At 50.0% G+C, this 18,932-nt stretch overlaps 1 protein-coding gene and 1 long non-coding RNA gene across 9 annotated transcripts; both read right to left on the reverse strand.

The window, feature by feature from the left end:
* Positions 1-4,067: 4,067 nt before the first annotated feature.
* LOC106866789 lies at positions 4,068-8,244 on the reverse strand. Its single transcript, XM_024462968.1, has 4 exons — positions 5,515-8,244; positions 5,262-5,431; positions 5,087-5,182; positions 4,068-5,008 (listed from the first exon to the last, which is right to left on the reverse strand). The coding sequence occupies exon 1, from the start codon at positions 6,525-6,527 to the stop codon at positions 5,580-5,582; it is 948 nt and encodes a 315-aa protein (XP_024318736.1). The 5' UTR covers positions 6,528-8,244; the 3' UTR covers positions 4,068-5,008; positions 5,087-5,182; positions 5,262-5,431; positions 5,515-5,579.
* A 1,434-nt stretch (positions 8,245-9,678) lies between these two features.
* Positions 9,679-18,646, reverse strand: LOC100832700. Of its 8 annotated transcripts, none has more exons than XR_001407806.2 (6): positions 18,144-18,639; positions 17,553-17,925; positions 17,393-17,471; positions 14,101-14,140; positions 10,983-13,236; positions 9,679-10,078 (listed from the first exon to the last, which is right to left on the reverse strand). It is a non-coding gene; the product is annotated as an uncharacterized LOC100832700 (long non-coding RNA). The 8 variants fall into 8 exon arrangements; XR_138463.4 differs by having other exon boundaries at positions 10,983-12,114; positions 12,965-14,140; XR_002960456.1 differs by having other exon boundaries at positions 10,983-14,140; positions 17,553-18,021; positions 18,144-18,646.
* Between the last annotated feature and the right edge of the window lie 286 nt (positions 18,647-18,932).

Below are 18,932 nucleotides of genomic sequence, written 5' to 3' on the forward strand. Positions count from 1 at the left end.
TTTATTAAATGGTTTTATCACTATTGGACACGGGGTAGAAACACCCATGCTCCTGTTAACCTAGAGCACATTGAGTAGATACATCAAGTGCCCCTAACCTGTTCAAACCATTCATTTTATTTAAGAAATTGGAATGAGTGAGACCTTCCTTACAGCCCCCATATCTAGTTGCTCATAATTGTCCGTAACCGGGGACACGGCTAAGTACTTAGTTTGACACTCTCGAGAGGATGTACACATTCCCCACAAAAATCGACGTGTTAATCCCTTGCTGTCCTCAGGGTAGAGTAGCAAGTAGCAACGGCATCGATTACAGAAATTTTCAGACCATAATCACCCGGACCACCTGAGGGACCTACGTTCCCACCTACACGGCTACATCTGCACAATCCCTCGGATCCAGGATCATATGCCTTACATCCATCCTGGCAGAGCCCATATTACCATGTGGTTGTACTGGAAGCTACTAAATAGGAAAACTAGTCCAGTCTCTGATACCCCAGGTGGCATTCCTCAGTTGCAACGCAGGCGCTCCCATAGAAATGGACCTGACGTCGCATACATCTCCACTTCCTCAAAGCAGCCCACCCAGGACGGTTCGTTGGGGTTATTTTGCCAAGTATCCAAAATTACTCCTCAATGACAATGATAACATATTGTAATAATACCACCCTCGAATACTAATCTTAGCATAGCATTTGACTACCTACGTTGGCGATTGGTGGTAAGGGCATGGCAGGGGTATCTTATACTACTAGGAGATTCATAGCTAGCATAGGTACAATAATATTCCTAACAATGCAACTAATAAAACATCTAGTGCATAGTAAAATAATAGGTGAAATAATCAAAGTGAACTTTCCTTTGTCATAGTAGTTCGAGTTCAAACACTCGTCACACTCGCAAGGTTCGCTCTCCGAGAAAACTATACGAGACAAACAAACATACACATACATAAACACACAATTCACATCACGACAAAATAAGATATGCTATGATGCGATGCTTAACATGTGACATGATTTGGCTTATTTTATTGAGGTGATCAACTGATCCTAAGCATTGGTAATTAAAAAATAATGCATTAGGGTTTTAAACGGAAGGCAAAAACAATTAATTAAAACCCTAATTTATAGTTTTGTTGGCGGCGCTAGGGTTCCAGCAGAGCTCCGGCGAGCGCGGGGACGTGGCGAGATTCCGCGTCGGGGAGGTGCGCGGGAGGCGCGGCTTGGCGAGGCGGAGACTGGGGCGGCGTCGGCGAGGCTCGGGCGCGACGCGGTCGCCGTCTAGGACGACGGGAAGACGACGGCGGGCGGCGAAGCTTCGACTGGACGGCGACAGCGAGCTGCGGTGCACCAAGCGCGGAAACAACCGCGTCAGGAGGCGCGCGATGACGAGCGGAGAAAAATAGAGCAAGAGGCGGCGGCGGGGTCTCACCAAGTCACCGGCGACAAAGGAAACACGGCGGCGGCAGACGGCGACTCCGGCGAGCAATTAGGCGGCGTGGTCGCGGGGAGACGGGGAAGCAAGAGAGGGGAAGGAGAGAGGGGGCTCCGAGCTTTATACGGACACGAGCGGCTTGTTTCGGGAAGGCCGCAAATGGCGGCGCAGGCATCACGGCGGCGACGGCGCGCGCAGATTCGGCGGCGTGACGCGCGGCCGCTTTCCTTGCGAGGAAGACGACCCCGACAAGTGGGGCCCACCTGTCGGTGGCTCGTGCGGGCGCGCGCTACGGGGCGGCTCGGTCCGGTTTGGGCGCGGGCGAAGCGGGGCCGGTTCGGCCAAAGCGGTCGGACCGGTCCGGTTTCCCCCTTTTATTTCTTTTCTTTTTTCCCTTTTCTCATTTCTTTGATAACTTTTGATTTTGAACTCCAAATTGGTCCAAATAAATTCCAGAAAATTTGTAAAATCATGTTCTATCATGATTGAACTTTTCGGAGTAGTTTCCCCTCAAAATAAAATATATAAAAATATCTTTGCCCTATAAATGCCTTTAGGTCTATATAACTATTTAAATAAAATAGTTTTTCAACTCCAAATAATTATCCAAAAATTATGGGATAGCTTATATATGCCATAAATCCTTTTATAAATAAACCCTATTGGTTTGAAGATCCAAAGTTCAAATGGGTGTAAACTCTAGGGTTTAAATTGAAACAAAGTCTTTTGAGATTCAAATTTCAATTCAAATATGCAATTGTGGCATGATGCTCATGGATGCAATGCACATGTAAAAGTTTGAAATTTTTGGGATGTTACAGTGTTGAGGAAGCTGAGCCAATATCTAAGTTTTGCTCCATGTCAGTTGAGCTTGATGAGCCAAATGTTGTGTCCGATGGTCCATGTCAGTCGGTTTGATGAACCAAATGTTGTGTCAGATGCAATTTATTACAGCACCGTTGATGGACCAAAATGGCAGTTGGGATAGAAATACGATTTCCATACGGGTAGGAAGGAGATTGAATACAACCCACGTGAGCCAACGGATGGAAAAATACACTGAACTAGACACCGCGCTACCTGGATCTCGTGAGCCAAAGCGAATTTTCGAAAATCGACATGGATTTTTGGGTCCCGTGACCCAGGGCTCTTGGAATCAGCGATGTTGAGCACCGTTCGATCCGGGTCAGATGGTGGGCATGATCCAGCGATTTTGGCCCAGCATCAGGTTGAAAACAGTGTTCTGTATTGGGCTAAATGAGATGAGTCTGGCGGACCATTTCAAATTTAGGAGGACCGACATCAGACAGTGGCCTAGGGTGTTGTGCCATTCGAAACAGCTTCATGGACCAGGGCCCCACGCGCCCCCTTAAAAATATCTCCCGATCACTTCTCTTCCCCAACCACCCTCTTCCCCAATCTCCACCCCTGGAACCCGATCCGGTCAACGCCTCCGCCTCCTCCACATCTCGCCAGCTCCAGCCACCAAACGCCTTCACCCGGCCGGATCCCGCCAGACGCCGGCCGCCGCTGCACTCCTGGATCTCTACAGCAACCCACCGCCGCCGGCACCCTTACTCCTCGAAGATCCGACCGCCGGCGCCCTACTCCTTGAAGAATTGGCCGCCGGTGACGTGCTCGGATCCGCGACTTGCCAGTAAGACCGATAGCCTCTGCTCGTTGCACGGTACGAGGCGTTGCGCCCGGGATTCCAGGCCGGAGCAGATTGAAACGAATAAACGATGCATGTGTGTGTAACCGTAGTTATTATGATCTCCACCAATTTTGCACATGGCCAAAACTTCGGTCCAATTTTTGCAAATTGCAAGTTTGTTCTGTGTATGAGAATTTTGGGTAGCAAAATTTGGACAATTTTGGATCAAAAAATCTTCGGATGGAAACTGGTGCATACGTTTTTTTGAAGTTTGCCCGCCCGTCTGTTTGAAATCCAATAGTTTTGGTCAGGTTGGTCCATGTCAATGTCGATGAAGCTGAGCCAATATCTAAGTTTTGGTCCATGCCAGTTGAGCTTGATGAGCCAAATGTTGTGTCCGATGGTCCATGTCACACGGTTTGATGAACCAAATGTTGTGTCAGATGCAATTTATTACAGCACTGTTGATGGACCAGAATGGCAGTTGGGATAGAAATACGATTTCCATACGTGTAGGAAGGACATTAAATACAACCCACGTGAGCCAACGGATGGAAAAAACACCGAACTGAACACCGCGCTACCTGGATCCCGTGAGCCAAAGCGAATTTTCGAAAATCGACCTGATTTTTGGGTCCCGTGACCCAGGGCTCTTGGAATCAGCGATGTTGAGCACCTTTCGATCTAGGTCAGATGGTGGGCCAGATAAAGCGATTTTGGCCCAGCATCATGTAGAAAACTGTGTTCTGTACTAGGCCAAATGAGATGAGTCTGGTGGACCATTTCAAATTTAGGAGGACCGGCGGTGGACAGTGGCCTAGTGTGCAGGGCCATTGGAAAAATCTTCATGGACCAGGGCCCCACCCGCCCCCGTAAAAATATCTCCCGATCACCTCTCTTCCCCAACCACCCTCTTCCCCAATCTCTACCCCTGGGACCCGATCCGGTCGACGCCTCCGCCTCCTCGTCATCTCGCCAGTGCCAGCCACCGAACGCCTTCACCCGGCCAGATCTCGCCAGGCGCCGCCCGCCGCCGCACTCCTGGATCTCTCTAGCAACCCACCGCTGCCGGCACCCTTACTCCTCGAAGATCCGACCGCCGGCGCTCTACTCCTCGAAGAACCGACAACCGGTGACGTGCTCGGATCCGCGACTTGCCAGTACGGCCGACAGCCTCTGCTCGTTGCACGGTACGAGGCGTTGCGCCCAGGATTCCAGGCCAGAGTAGACTGAAATGAATAAACGATGCATGTGTGTGTAACCATAGTTATTATGATCTCCACCAATTTTGCACATGGCCAAAACTTCGGACCAATTTTTGCAAAATGCAAGTTTGTTCTGTGTATGAGAATTTTGGGTAGCAAAATTTGCACAATTTTGGATCAAGAAAATCTTCGGATGGAAATTGGTGCATACATTTTGAAGTTTGCCCGCCCGTCTGTTTGAAATCCAATAGTTTTGGTCGGGTTGGTCCATGTCAGCTCGAGGAAGCTAAGCCAATATCTAAGTTTTGGTCCATGCCAGTTGAGCTTGATGAGCCAAATGTTGTGTCCGATGGTCCATGTCTGTTGGTGCGGGGCCTCATTTCCTTGCAGGGGCGGCGCTCGTTGCCCCTCTCCCTCACCTTCCTCCTCGCCCGCGCCTGCGGGCTGCGGGTCTAGTGGAGGGACCGTGCCCCCAGCAGGCATTGCACCCTTCTGGGTGGCAGCGGCGTCCGTGCCCAGGGCCTGTGTGGCTTGGGGCACCCTGCGACGCCCCGCCTCAGCAAGGCTTGCGGGCACCCCCGCTACCTTGTCCGAGGCGGCGGAGCTTGGCTCGAGGGCCACTTCCGACTCGTCCTCCAGGTCGATGATCTCGACTTGAAGGCGAGGTCGACCACGGCTCCGCTCACCCCTGTTGTGGGCGCCGCCGGACCTGCGACAAAAGTAACGGCGTTATGTTGGATCAGATTGTGCTATATGGTGACGAACGCAAGGGATTTTGAACTCTTACCTTGCGGGATCACTGAGCTTGGGGGGGGGGGGGGAGACTTGTTCCCCTCCACACTAGCCCCAGTCGCTGGTCTACCGCCGGCAGGCTGATCACCGCCTGCGAATGCGAACAACCACATAGTCGGAATTAGCACATGAAGAGGACAAGTTAATGTGGTCTGGGGGACGAGTCTTACCTGTGTCGCGCTCCTCCTCCCCCTGGATGGGATTGGCGGCGGCAGCGCCATTGGTCCCCGTGCCAGCAAGACTGGCACTGGTGCTGGTTCGAGTGCGCGGCTTATTGCTGGGTGCAGAGGGCGCGGCGCCGTCCCTACTCCTCTTGCCGGACCCCTTTTGAGCGTCGTCTCTGCCAGAGGAATCAATGAAGATACAGTAAGATCAAAACAAGTACCAAATTACGAAGGAAAGGAAAACGGGACGATGGTTTACCTTGGAGGGTTATGCTTGAGTGAGTAGCGCCTGAAGATTCCTCGCCCGGGCAGGTCTCTAGATCCTCATGGTATTGCCACAGCCGCCGCTGCAGCGGAGGCTGCCGGGGTTGCCTCGACTGCTGCGGGGGCTGGAGTGGCCGCTGTTGTCGGCTCTGGGGGCGCAGCCAGGGCCGCGGGGGCCGTGGGGCCGGTGGATGATGAACTCCCACCGGACACCCCCGCCGCCGGCGCTCTTGGTCGCCGCACTAGTGGCTCATCATCCTCCACCGCTTCTAGGACGACCACGTGAACTCCAGCGCCGCCCCTGGTCTCGCCGCCACTGGGCTCGTCGCTGGACCACCCGGGCTCCGACTCCACATCGCTCTCCTCGGCCACCTGCTTCCCGCGGGTGGTAGGGGGCGGCGGTTGCGGGGCGGATGCCGGGGGCTCAGACATCAGCCCCCACTCGTTGAAGGGTGGGTAGCTGCCGACGATGTCGTGGAGGCCCGCGACATCAGCATGAAGTGATGCTGCCCCGGGAGACAGATCCATGAACGGGGCGTCCTCGCCGATGATCCCCTTCACCCACGTCCTGATTGCTTCCGGCGACACCCCCTCGCGTTGCAGGCAAGTGTTGTCCCCGGGCCCCGTGTACATCCACGCGGGGCATGTCCGCCACTGCAGTGGCGCGATGCGCCGGCTGATGTAGGTGTGCGCTACATCCAGATCCGTGAGCCCCGCCAAGCGCAGGGCCTTGATCTTCTTGACGATGGGAAGGAGCTCCGCGTCGCGGTCCCCCCAGTTGCCGTGTGCTTCCGGCAGCTCCGTGGGTGCGTGGAGGAATTCATCCGGCTCCTCGACACGCACCCAGCCCCAGCCCGCGTGCCACTCCTTCTCAATCTTCTTGTCGCTCCGGACGATGAACTCCGACTTCATCTTTTCCCTGGCGCGGAACGAGACTCCAGACGACATCGCCCCGGTCTGCTCGACGCGGGGGTAAAAGTAGTGGCGAAACAGCGCCACCGACGGCATCACCCCAATGAACCCCTCGCAGAGGAATTGGAATACCGCGAGGAGAAAGAGAGGTGGGGTGGAGCTATGCAATCCTGAGCTGGTATGCCGACATTAGAGCATGGAGGAAGAGCGAGTATGGCGGCACAAACCCGGCTAGGATGAAGCGGGCGAACACCCGGAAGTCGTTCTCCTGGTGGTCGCCACCGGCGGGGAAGATGAGCGTCCCGCCGTTCTCGTTGAACGAGGACGCGACGGCGTGGCGGATCTTGTCAACCCCTTCGACGTTGTAGCCGGGCTTGAAGAAAGCCTGCTTGGCCCGCATCTCCCTGTTCTTCTGCTCCTTCTCCGACACGGGCTTCTTGGCCTTCACAGCCTTGCCGCCCGCAGTGCCCGTGGAGCCCTTTCCTTTCTTGGGAACCTTGGGCGCCATGGGGAGTGCGGGTAGTGCTAGGCAGGATTAGGGGCGCAAGGAGGGATTGGGATGGTGAGGAAATGCTGAGGCCAAAGTGACCGCTTCCTAGTACGGCGATGGGTTTTTATTGCGTGCTGGCGAGGAGCAACGGCCACATCCACGTCTAACAGGCGTGCTTGGGAGTAATGACGCATCAAAAGGGAGTGTGTGACGTGGCCTTAACTATCCCCGTAATTAGGGGGAGTAAGGGCGGAAATCTCGCACCCCACCACTTCGCCCGGAATGGCGGAGTCCCTGGGACGGGTCATGGCCGGGAACCCAAGCTCCCTTGGGGACCCACGCGTCGTTTAGGGCGTAGCCCGACAACCGATCGAGGAAGATTCTACCCGGGAACTGGCGTTGCCGGCCCACGCTCGGGGGCTACTGTCGCACAAGTGGCACCTGGGGTACCACCGTTGCTTAACGCGTGGATCGCCCCGCTTGCCTCCCGCAAGGACGGCGTCCCGGGTCGCGGAGGAGAAACGGCTCGGGAAGCCACCAGCCCTGCAAGGCCTCGGGAAGGGGGTCACCCCGGAATAGGCAAAGCCGCGCTGCGGGGATCACCTGTATAGCAGCATGCAGATCTTCGTCAAGGCCATTCCCGGCAAGGCCTTCTTGCCGAGGAGAAAACCGCGTGACGTGAGCGCTTACGTCAAGGCCAAGATCCAGGACAAGAGGAGTTGCCCGGCAACACTCTCACCCGGCAAGCCCTGTCTGCGCGGGCTGGTCAGAGGGTGGAGTGCAGCGCAAGACAAGCATTAAATGCTCTGACAGAGAGGCACGTTTCACAGTGAATCTAGGGCACGTTTCACCCTACCCGCAGTAGGTTTTATCTTGCATGCATTACAATGCAGCATGGCCTAGCTGCCTAGGTTTCCCGTCCGACGCGTGTCTAGCAACGTGTCTCCATGCAAACCGCGGCGTCTGTGGTATCCCCTTGGCTATAAAAGGAGGACTAATGCCACCGGTCAAAGGGTTTGACCCAAGAATAGCAAGTAGCCACTTAGCACTAGGAGAAAGAGCGTGGGAACCATCCCGGCAACTTGTAAACACACTTTCAATCAAGTAATACACACTCAGAGGCCAGACGTACTGTTTTACACCTCCGGGTGGCCCGAACCTGGGTAAAATCGTTTGTTGTGTCTCTTACGCTCGTCATTGGCAACGCCGGCCATCGCCGGTGTCGCACCAGTGGCACCCGGGGCACCACCGCTGCGCGACGCGTGGGCCCCGTCCCCGAGTTCCCGGGAAGGTTCCATCCCGGGCAACGGCTACGAGCAGCCCGGCAAGCTACCAACCTGGAAGGGCTAGCGGGGTTTCGGGGAATATTCCTGCCTGGGCACCTCCCGTGAAGCCGCTTCCCGGGGGTAGGTTCCCGGGTGCGCTAGGCCCGAGCGCTTCCGGGGAGCGACTTGCTGGGATAGGGGGTTCCCGGGCACAGGCCCCCGCCTCAAAGGTGGGGCCCAATGAGCAGATCAACAGCGCCAACGGGCACGTGGTGGGCGTGGGGTGCGCGGCCCCACCGGGGCAAGGAGCAAGGCGCACGGCTCATTAAATGAGCCGACAAGAGGGGCGCTATCCGTCCAAATCAAATAAACAGTGGTTGTCCAATCCGACTATAGGGTTTTAGACCCCTAACGACGGAGGTGGTGTCCATGCGCGCCACCAGCTCACCGAGGGGGAGTTGTATGTCTCCCCGCTCGACACTTGTAGCCCATGCACCGTGACACCTGTGGCATCCCCTTGAGTATAAAAGGAGGACTCCCGCCAGCGGTCAAAGGGTTCAGTTCGGAGGTTATAGGCTCCAAGCTAAAAAAGAAAGGTTCCACGTCCGCAAGGTTGGTTAGTTCAGGGTAGCGAGTAGCGTTCACAAGGAAAGAGAGAGAGAGCCCGAGGACCTTCCCCCGGCAAGTTGTAAACACTTGATCCATAATCAATACCAGCTTAGACAAGCAGGACGTAGGGTTTTACACCTTCGGGTGGCCCGAACCTGGTAAAATCGTGCGTGCATGTGTTCTTTGATTAGTACACACCCCTAGTACACCATTTCGCCGGCCCCGCAGGGCCCATCGGCCGTGCCTGCGATCGCCGAGGCGATCCCCGACGCCCCTGCCGAACCTAAAAGGGGGCCATGACCGCACGCCCCCGGTGTCGGAGCACCGTGCGACGACAGCCAGAGCGATCCCCACCGTCCACTGCCGAACTAAAAAGGGGGTGTCCACCATCCCCGGCGTCCGAGCCCCGGGCTACGACCATTCCCACCTATTTCACTCTCATTTACGTTCATCTTTCAATTACCGACCATGTGAATTAATTTTACAAAGTTTTAAATTGCAGTTAACTTGTAGTCAAGAGAGAGAAATTAAACACTAACAAACCAGCACATAACCCATCTAGAAAAAAATCTTTTGCATTGCATATGGTGAGAGCCTATCATTCTCTCTTGGCCATCTGATCCGAAAATACAGCTTAGATCAAGATGCCATTCCAGCAAATCACAGTACACAAAATTTGGTTAATTACCAACTTCAGTAATACATCTACATCTAATGCCAGCTTGTGTTGAATCAGTGAACTGTAATTGAGTGCTAATGTAAAATCTTGTCCAGGTCAAGCAGAAGATAGACACGTGAAAGCATAATTCAGTTTTATACAGTAGCAAAACCAATTATGTAAATAAAAAATAATTATGACAAAAGAGATGACAACGAAGTCTCCTTAAAGAATGCCCGTGCGTTGCAACGGAACAACAAAATAAAATGACACTCTAAGTTGTCTCAACACTCGATTGATCTTCAAATTCAGAGTTTTTTGGGAGCAACAACACTTTGGGTAGATATTAATTCTGACTTTCAAACTGGTGGAAGAAGAAAGCTTCTAATGGAGGCTACATGCATATACAAGTGCTTTGTACAAAAAAAACATGTGAAGAAGGGAGTAGCTCCACTACCACCAATTTAAACATTGCAGGAAAACAAAAATAAAGATTTTGAGCATAGATGGAATAACTCCATCTTGAGCTAGCTTGCCTGGATCTTCTAGATCATCCGCAGTCTTTGCCATCTTCTCCCCGACAATACGCATAGTACCCTTCATCGGCAAGGTCTCGTACTTCGTCCTGTTGATCCCGTCATGATTTTAGAAACAAAAAGCAGAGTCTAATATTTGAGCATAGATGGAATAAGAGATATATTGCAGACGCAATAACATCTCACCATGCTTGGATAAATCATAAAGTGTTTATAGGCTGCAGTTAGTAATTTTAATGAATACAGTAAAACTGATACAAAAACTTAGCCACTTACTACTCGACTACAAAGCTGCAGTATGATAGAGTTATTCAGTGGGTTCGAAATGCAAATGTGTCCCCAAGTTCTAGGTCTTTGCTTGGCTTTTGTTAATCAAAGATCAGTTAAATATAAGAGATATGATGAAAAAAAAGAAATTGCAACAGGTCCAATGTAACTTCTTACGGAATCTGAGCTTCTGAGGTCATTGTTCTCTAGAAGAGACAAACCACATTTTCTTTGATTTCCCCTTCAGTCAAGACTAACAACAAAATTATGAGGACAAGAATTCAATTCAAAGGGTCGCTTTTCATGAAGGCGTTTATAACTGCGGCTTGGCAAGTTTGGAAGCAAAGAAATAACCTAGTCTTCTACACTGTTGCTCCTTGGATGCTTTAGCCAGGGGATGCTCACTCATAGCATTAGGCTCAAAGAGGACCACAGTCTCCTTCACGAACTGGTCGCCCAGACATTTCACTGGAAAGCACAACTTTCCATCAAGAATGAAGACATCACTTGTTTCATTAGCTATGTTTGCATTCTTGATGTCTTTTGCGGTGTTATTATAATAATCCAAAGAGCGGCAACTGATAATAAATTGTGAAGTTGTAGAATATCTATGATTGGTTCTGTCATGCTTGTGAAAGATAGACAAACCTGGCATGTGTATATAACACTTTCATCAAGCAAGGAAATATTCAAAGATGACTCACAAGGCCAATACCACTTACATACCTTCATCATATGCCAGGTGATGCAACAAATTTTGTCAACCCCTTGAATCGTCCTATTGACCGTAGCCCTGGGGGAAATTCATCATCTGCTAGGTGTGGGATAAAGGGGAACTTGCACTTCGTATCCTTTCTGAGAATGCTAGAAACCCAGAGGCGAACAGTGCTGAAACCTGCAAACACAGACATCTTTGACAAATTGACAGTGACGGTGAAACTGGCCATCTCGCTCCCAGGTCCAGGTCGGTTGTGATGACGTCGGCGCCGAGGGAATCGAGCAGCATCAGAACCGGCGCCGTCGCCCCCAGTTCCGGGCTGCGGGTCGTGACGTCGCAGGAGGGCCTGGAGGCGCTCGACCTCGCGCGGCACGAGGCCCCCTCCGTGCACCGCGCCGGAGGCGGCACTTGAGATGGGGAGGCACCGGAGCAGGAGACTGGGCGACACGTCGGAGTAGGGGATGGGCGCCGGATCTGGATGGTTGGGGTATTGGGGCGCTGGATCGGAAAGAAACTGGATGAGAGGAGGCAGGCGAGGCATCGGAGAAGGGTTCTGGGCGTGTAAGAGGCGTCGGGACGGCGGCTTCGGATCTCGCCTGTGGTGGGCGGCCGTGGCTGGATACGGCTTCTCCGGGGTGGCAGGGGAAGGGGCTTCCTCCTCCCCAGCTGAGGCCTTCGACGCACGGCGTCGGGGAAGTGCGGCCGTGCCGGGGGAGGGGGGACGGCAGCGCCAGAAGTGGCCAGTGGGGATCGATTTGAGGGATTGAGGGCAAGGGCAGAAGATCGGACGAGGTTCTTTTTTTCGTGAGGGAGCGGGCGGAGAGAAGGGCCGACGTACGACGACGGACGAAACGGACGTACCGCCAACTGCAAATTAGTAAAGACTAGTAAGGTGTCCGTGCTTCGCGACGGATCATATATCGTTCTGATGTCCAACTTGTTAAGGGAAACAAAGATTGAGAATGTTTGCCTGTCAAGCGAAAAAAATAGCCTTAAAACCAGATATCATCCTGACATTGAAAGATATGATCGATGATAACATCAATGTTAGACGCACGACTGTACAGCACACATATCTCGTCAGGAAGCTACACTTGATCCATGAGTTGTTCGGTACAATCCCCGAACGCAGAAGATAGCCTGAAAACCATTGTTCTGATCATGTTACAGACAAGTTTCAGTTGGTCCATCCTGTTGTTGAGAATGAGTCCAAAGATATCTTCAGAAAAAAATAATGAACATGTAGGACAGAGTACATGCTCAATAGAGAAATAGGAACCCAATTCAAGTTCACATTTGTTCTCTACGACTTCGTAGACTGTAAACATGCCTTCACCACACAGGCATAATGAAGCAAGGATGTGTAAATTCACGTACCGCACTTTCAGTCAACAAATCTTTCGCAGCCGGAATGAGTGATGGTATATTAAAAGCTTTCGAAAAGAACAAAGGCATAGACATTGCCAAAGTTTAAAGAAAAAGCGCTTATGTGATGGTAGCAGAACCTGCGGAACATACTACACCAGAGAAAATATTGGCATATACCACTTCTACTGCATAGATAATCCTAAGAGTAGTTTCTATCATAACCAGAGCTAAGGAAACATGTTAGCAGCATACCGAAGAGAAACATAAACAAAATGTAGTGCCCATTTTTTGAACTACCACTACAGAGTAATTGAAAAAACAAGTAGATAAAGATGCCAAAAGAAGTGTTTTTACTGTATGAAGCCCAATCCAGTGGAATAAAAATACTTCTAGACGTAAGTTCTTAATGGAATTTAATACCTGCTTGTAGTGACACACTTAATGAAAAAGCAAGCTGAAAGCTGCAAAACTTCTAGACTAAGTTCTGCAGGCCAAACCCCATAGAGTGATGGAATCAAATGCCGAACAAAATCTTGCAGCTCTAGAGCTAGAGCTATATAGTTCAACGTTACAAACTACATATAAATTAAATATTTGCATCAGGAAAAAAATGGTCAATTACCTTCAGTGCTGCGGAATATGGCAACCTTTCCTTCTGACCTATAATCTAACTGGACCTCCATCTCCATTTTGTATTCATTGCTCATCTGAGGGGCTTTTCCACAGTAAAACAAAACCAATGGCTCAGAAGAAACTATTTTTTTCCTTGAAAATATGATTTTGCTGCCTTGATAAAATATATAGAATGCAATTTCGTAGTGGAAAATACAGTTGCCTTGATCTTCACTTCAGGGGCTGAAACTTCTTTTCTAAAGGGTGTGGACTCTGGAGAACCTAAAAGGTAAATATTCACATATTTATCAGCAGGATACCTTGATCACATAGCACTTCTCAAACAACCTGCTTTAACCTGAATTTACAATGACGATGTAGGTAGAGCATAAGAAAAATCTGCTAGAATATTTTTACATCCATACGAAAAATTTAATTTTGCTATTTTATTGATGAAAGTTAAAATCAGGATGAAGTTAACTGTGAGCTGACACCTCCATCTACACATACTCAATTTTAATGTTCCGGAATAACTCATGGTGCAAGAATAAGCATATTTGCCCATAAAAACAATAGAATCACACATCTCTGTGCGTATCATGTGTCGGTGAGACGGTGAGCATCAAAAACTGATAGTTAGTCAAACCATCAAACCAGTAAGTGAACTATTCAAGTCCACTAAACAAGGCCTTCTAAGTCCACTAAAAATTATATTTACATCTATTCCTTGCACAGTATTAAGAGTTAGTGAAACCATGTTTTTTTAACCTTTTTTACTCTAATTGGTGGTCATGTTTTAGCTTAAGCACTATTATGTGCAAGTACATTGCATGTGTGTGTAAGCAAACATGTCTTGCTTGAATAATCATGGCATATGATTTTCTGGCTATATTAACTCCTAGGTCACATATCCTTTATTATGTTTGCACATAACCTGATGATTCACACGGTGATTATAAAGGAACAGTGAACCATCTAGAGAACAAATGATCCTGTTACCATACCCACGTGAACATAGAAGTAAAAGCAAATTTCTGAAAATTAAGGAGACGTGCAATATTTGATGGCATATTTGGTGGCTCATGGGTGATCAGGAGGCACTCATGATTCAGCAAGATAGAGTTGACTTCCGAAGGCTTTAACCACCTGCTCCTTGCTTCTTTGAGAAGCACGTTGGTATTAGAACCTACAACCAGAGAAAGAACTAAATGAGAAGATAGTACTAATCAGTTTTGTAGTACAAAAGCCCGGCATTAAGGTGCAAAACCAACATTGAAGCAATCACCTCTGGTTCATTTGCACTGAACTAAGGTGAAACAAGAAGATTAGTAAAATTCTAACACAAAGCACAAACCTGATAAAGTTCTACATTCAATCACTCCACAGTTGTACTAAAAATCTAATATCTAATTAAAGTAGCAAAAATTCTACGGTGTATATTGTTTCAAAGTTATCATACGGTTGAGATTGAATCAAACCCATCGATTGAACACAATTTTACATAAAACCCCTTATTCAACCCCAGATTTTATCCAACCCCCTATTGGTAAGGACTACAGGCAAAGCAAAACGATTCCCCAACGAAAAGGAAAAAACTCAATCCGGTCACAATATTGAGACGCTCGCATAAAAGTACTAAGGCAATCCGGTCACACTACTGAGCCAATTACCGACCCGGCTAAAAGCTAGCATGTAGGCATCTGCTTGCGCTTACGTCACCATGACATCAGCATATTAACCTATTTGATTGATTGATTGATTTATTTTCTTAGTAGTTTCCTAAGGCAAACTATATGTCTGTTCTTTCGACCGCCTCAAGAAGCTAGACGCAATGTTAAACTTTATATTTTCACTCACTGAATTTCAAAACAACTCCGTATTTAATATTGGAGCTGTCTGGCGGCTGCGACGACGGCGGAGGCGGTTTGCGAGCTGTGGTGTAGAGGCAGAGGAGGTGGGTGATTGACGATGACGTAAATGACGAGGAGAAGGAATAGGTGAGTAACAAGGAGAATCAAAAAGTCAATGTGATGAATTGTTTTAAAAAAAAATTCGGTCTATACACGCAAAATACCAATCGGGTCGTAGCCCGGCATACCATCGTATCAAGCGGCGATACGCGACCTTTGCGCCATATTTGAACAATCTTATATAAACCAAAGCAAACAAACATTTATATGAATAACCGAGATACTTTAAATCTATGAACCAATTAAGATAGATTTTATCATGAAAGTTCTACATGACAAAAAAAAAAATCATGAATTAAAAAACATATACGTCTGTGATCGATGTCTAAAAATAAACTTCCTAAATTATCAAAAATAAAAAATTTGCGACACAAATTTAAATGCAACATGCAGGTGGCGGCTGATAGACAAAAGATGTCAATCGACAACAAAGGGAGGCTGGAGGCGAAAGCTGCCGGATGACGGTGAGAATCAATGATGTGGGGGCGGTGGCTGGCACAACAGCTAGGTTGAAGAATGAACTGGAGAACTAAATATATCGAATCCGATAGGAAAATTTAAAATAAAATAAAAATAAGAAACTCACAGGATACGAACTAAATACGTATTGGATGTAGCCGAACCAACCGCATTGGACGACCGTACGTGGCCTAATGTCTCGATGAAACATGCAATGATTACCTAATCTACAATATACTAATGTGTTAGTATGAATTTAAACCAACCTGAGCAGCAAGAACAATCAATGTTATTATTAACAAGGTCTATATCAACAAAAACCAGTAAAACACTATATTTTGGTCAGGTAATAAATTAAACAAATCATATATTTCAAAAAACATTGAAATATTCTAAATACAATTCAACTAAATGGCATAGAAACAACTTAAAAAATAAATATCACTTCACCATAAAATTCTAGCCGCGCAATCTAGGCGGGTCACCCCGCTCCCGCTAGTTTATAAGAAAATATTTGAGAACTCGAACTCCAGATCGTAGAAGGCCAAGGCGCAGCACATACCCAGCGACGGGCTGCTGACGTGGGGCATGGAGGAGGAGGAACGCCGCCATGACCAACGCCAGCAAACGGTGCAGGCAGGTCGGCGGCAGACCCACCGTGGTGTGTCGGGCCGGCGCCCTGGCCCCAGTGGCGGGCGGCGATGCCCCTGCAGCGGGGAAGGGGAAGAGACACTCGTTGGCTCGATCCAGATCGGGAAGAGGAGTAGAAGGCAAGGTGGGTGGCGTCTCGGCCGGCGTCGGGGCCCCGGCGGCGGGCGGCGATGCCCCGCGGCGATCCAGATCGGGATGAGGGGGAGATGGGAGGCAGGTCGTGACTTGTGCAGTGTATCCCGTGACCTGCGTCGGCGGTGGCTGGTACGCAGATCGCGGCTGCGTGGCGGCGGGAATGTCGTGGGCTATGTGGCGAGAGGACGCGCGACGGCGGTCCGGCGGTAGGACGCACGTGCCGGCCGCCTGGATCCCGATGCCGCCACCATCTCCTTATCTCGCCACCACCGCTCGGATCTCATCATCTTGAGTTGAATTCTTTGTTTTTTGTCATCGAGGGGGGCAGGACAGGAGCGTATTGTTAGTTGTGATCTGTTGCAGGCTGTTGCTGATCATGCGAGAGACGGAGGTTCCGGGCTGGTCCACGGGCGGGATGTGCGGTGATTTCGGTGGTTTATTGACGTTCGGTTTTCTCAGCGTGGACGCGGGGGTGGGAACTGGGAAGCAGACGACGTACGACGGACGCAAACTCAAAATCTATTATTATTACAATATATTAAATTGGAATCGGGGGTGATGGGTGGGCGCCGTTGGTCGGTGTCGGTCGGTTAACTTCGTTAAAATTACAATCAATATGCCACTGCCCCTTATTTTCTTTCCCTCCCGCCTTATTCACGATTTCAGTAGTAGAAATTCTACGATTTAGATTTACCGAAAGTTATTTTACGGTCCAAATTTGTCACAACATAATACGAACAGTCATAAAATAAATCAATCTCCTTAGCATGAAATCCAAAATTCTTCGTATCCATCTCAGTATGGAAATCAATCCGAACCCAAACAAAAAATCTCGGTATCAATCTCAGTATGGAAATCAATCCAATCGAAAAATCAATGTTCAGACTTCGCCTCCACTGGCTCGTGCTTAATACTCTTTCTGTTGTTCCGTAGCATCGCACGGGTTTTTTTGCTAGTTAAAGAATAGTATATAGATATATAGATATTGTGCATTTCTCAAGAAAACTTAGTAATTTTGTGTACTGGCAAGTAAAAAAACTGAAAAGAATTGCTTGCAAGTTTTGAACATATTCAATCTCATCTATCTGCAAATTTTCAACAAAATTTAGCGAACTTGATCCATTCGACTGGGGGGGTGGGGGGTGGGGGGCAGGGTAGGGAAAATTTCAATCACATCTGCTCAAAATGTAAACTGAGCAAATACTGTGTGTCCCGTTTGATACCCGATAAAGCAAATCTCGGTTTTCGCTTTCCTTGCGATGGGCCTGGGCGAGGCGGAACATGTCAAGCATCTGCTTGATACTGCGCAATCAAAGAACCGAGTAATGCGTCAAAAAAAATGCAACTACTGTATTAAGTAAGGGCAATCGCACAGAAGCACACCTGAATCGGATGCGTTTGAGGTCATTGCCACCTAGCGGCAGCGAGACAAACGTGATGAGGACGCCGGGCTCCACCTGTGCCACCCACTCCTTCGCGTCGTCCTCCTTGCTGCCGCCGCCGCCAGACAACATCTCGTCGTCGTCCTCCTCGTCGCCGGTGGGGAAGTCGGTGCGCGCGCTCATGGACGGCGTGGCGTCCCCGCTTGAGAGCGCGCCGCCGCCGCCCCCGGCGCGTCAGTACGCGTAGTGGAAGCGTTCGGAGCCGGAGGCGGTCTCGGAGTCCTGGAAGCCGTTGCCCCCGCGGTGGTGGTACGGGTGGTGCAAGGCTTGCAGTGCCGGTACGCGCCGGACGCTTTCAACGCCATGTCCTTGATCTGAACCAAAGAAATGTTTCCCCGTCAAATCAATCCCGCGACTCCAACGGGATCTGATGATTATGACCTCAAAACAAGATTCCAAGACCTAGGAAGCTGTAACTTTCCATACAGATTTCGACAAATTAAAATTCTGTTATTTTCTTTCGTAACATAATAAGAAAAGACCAAAAAAGGCATTTCAAGTAGAACTTCACTCGCGAGCAAGCACAGAGTACCTGGGCGGTGAGCGCCTTGATGGCCAGCCGAGTGCTCGGCGTCGCCGCTTCGCTAACGCCGACGCCGTCGACGGCGTCCTCGTCCTCCGGCGGCTCGTGCAGCGGGGCCCCGCCGCCGCCGGGCTGCCTGGAGCAGGCGATGCAGGTGAGCATCCCGACCACTACGCCCTCCGGTGAGCACGCACGTGCACGCCCCTCTCACGAACGCGCGGCGACAGCGACGGATACTCCCGGCGGAAAACTAAACCGAGAGCGGCGTGCGGCGTCTTTAAATGGGGGGGCGGCTCCGCGGCTGGCTGGCTCGCACGTAGGAGTAGTACTGTAGTACAGAATGGAGTAACACGGATCAAGACGTGGCGACGCACACCGCCTCCATCCCTCCTCCGATCTCGAACTCGAGTTAAGGGCATTAATGGCGGCTTAGGATATTGCGGTAATGGCAGGAGCCGCACAACGGGCATAGTCAAGTGGGCATAATTTATGGAGCGGCGCAGCGGCTGTTCTGTTCTGCTCCACTGGACGAGGAGAGGACTGGATGGATCGATCACTGCAAAAGTTTGCTGACACATCTCTTGTGGGTGGTGGGCCCCGCGGGTGTGGCCGTGTGGGCAGTACTTGACAGCAGGGCAGGGAGTGAGTGGCAGACTGGCAGTAGAACTTTTTGCAAGCGTGTCTGTTTCGACGGGGATCCGTGTGGGTGGGTGAAAAGCTGAAGGAAACATTCAAATATGCGGTGACATTTGTTTTTTCCTTGGAGAATCATATGCGCTCATTTTATTCGAGGAAAGG

The sequence above is a fragment of the Brachypodium distachyon genome, chromosome 4, assembly GCF_000005505.3.
Source record: "Brachypodium distachyon strain Bd21 chromosome 4, Brachypodium_distachyon_v3.0, whole genome shotgun sequence".
Classification (NCBI taxonomy): domain Eukaryota; kingdom Viridiplantae; phylum Streptophyta; class Magnoliopsida; order Poales; family Poaceae; genus Brachypodium; species Brachypodium distachyon.

What these genes read in the sequence shown, in the direction of transcription:
- LOC106866789 (XM_024462968.1), bottom strand. Translation starts at nt 6,527, where the DNA reads ATGCCGTCGGTGGCGCTGTTTCGCCACTACTTTTACCCCCGCGTCGAG.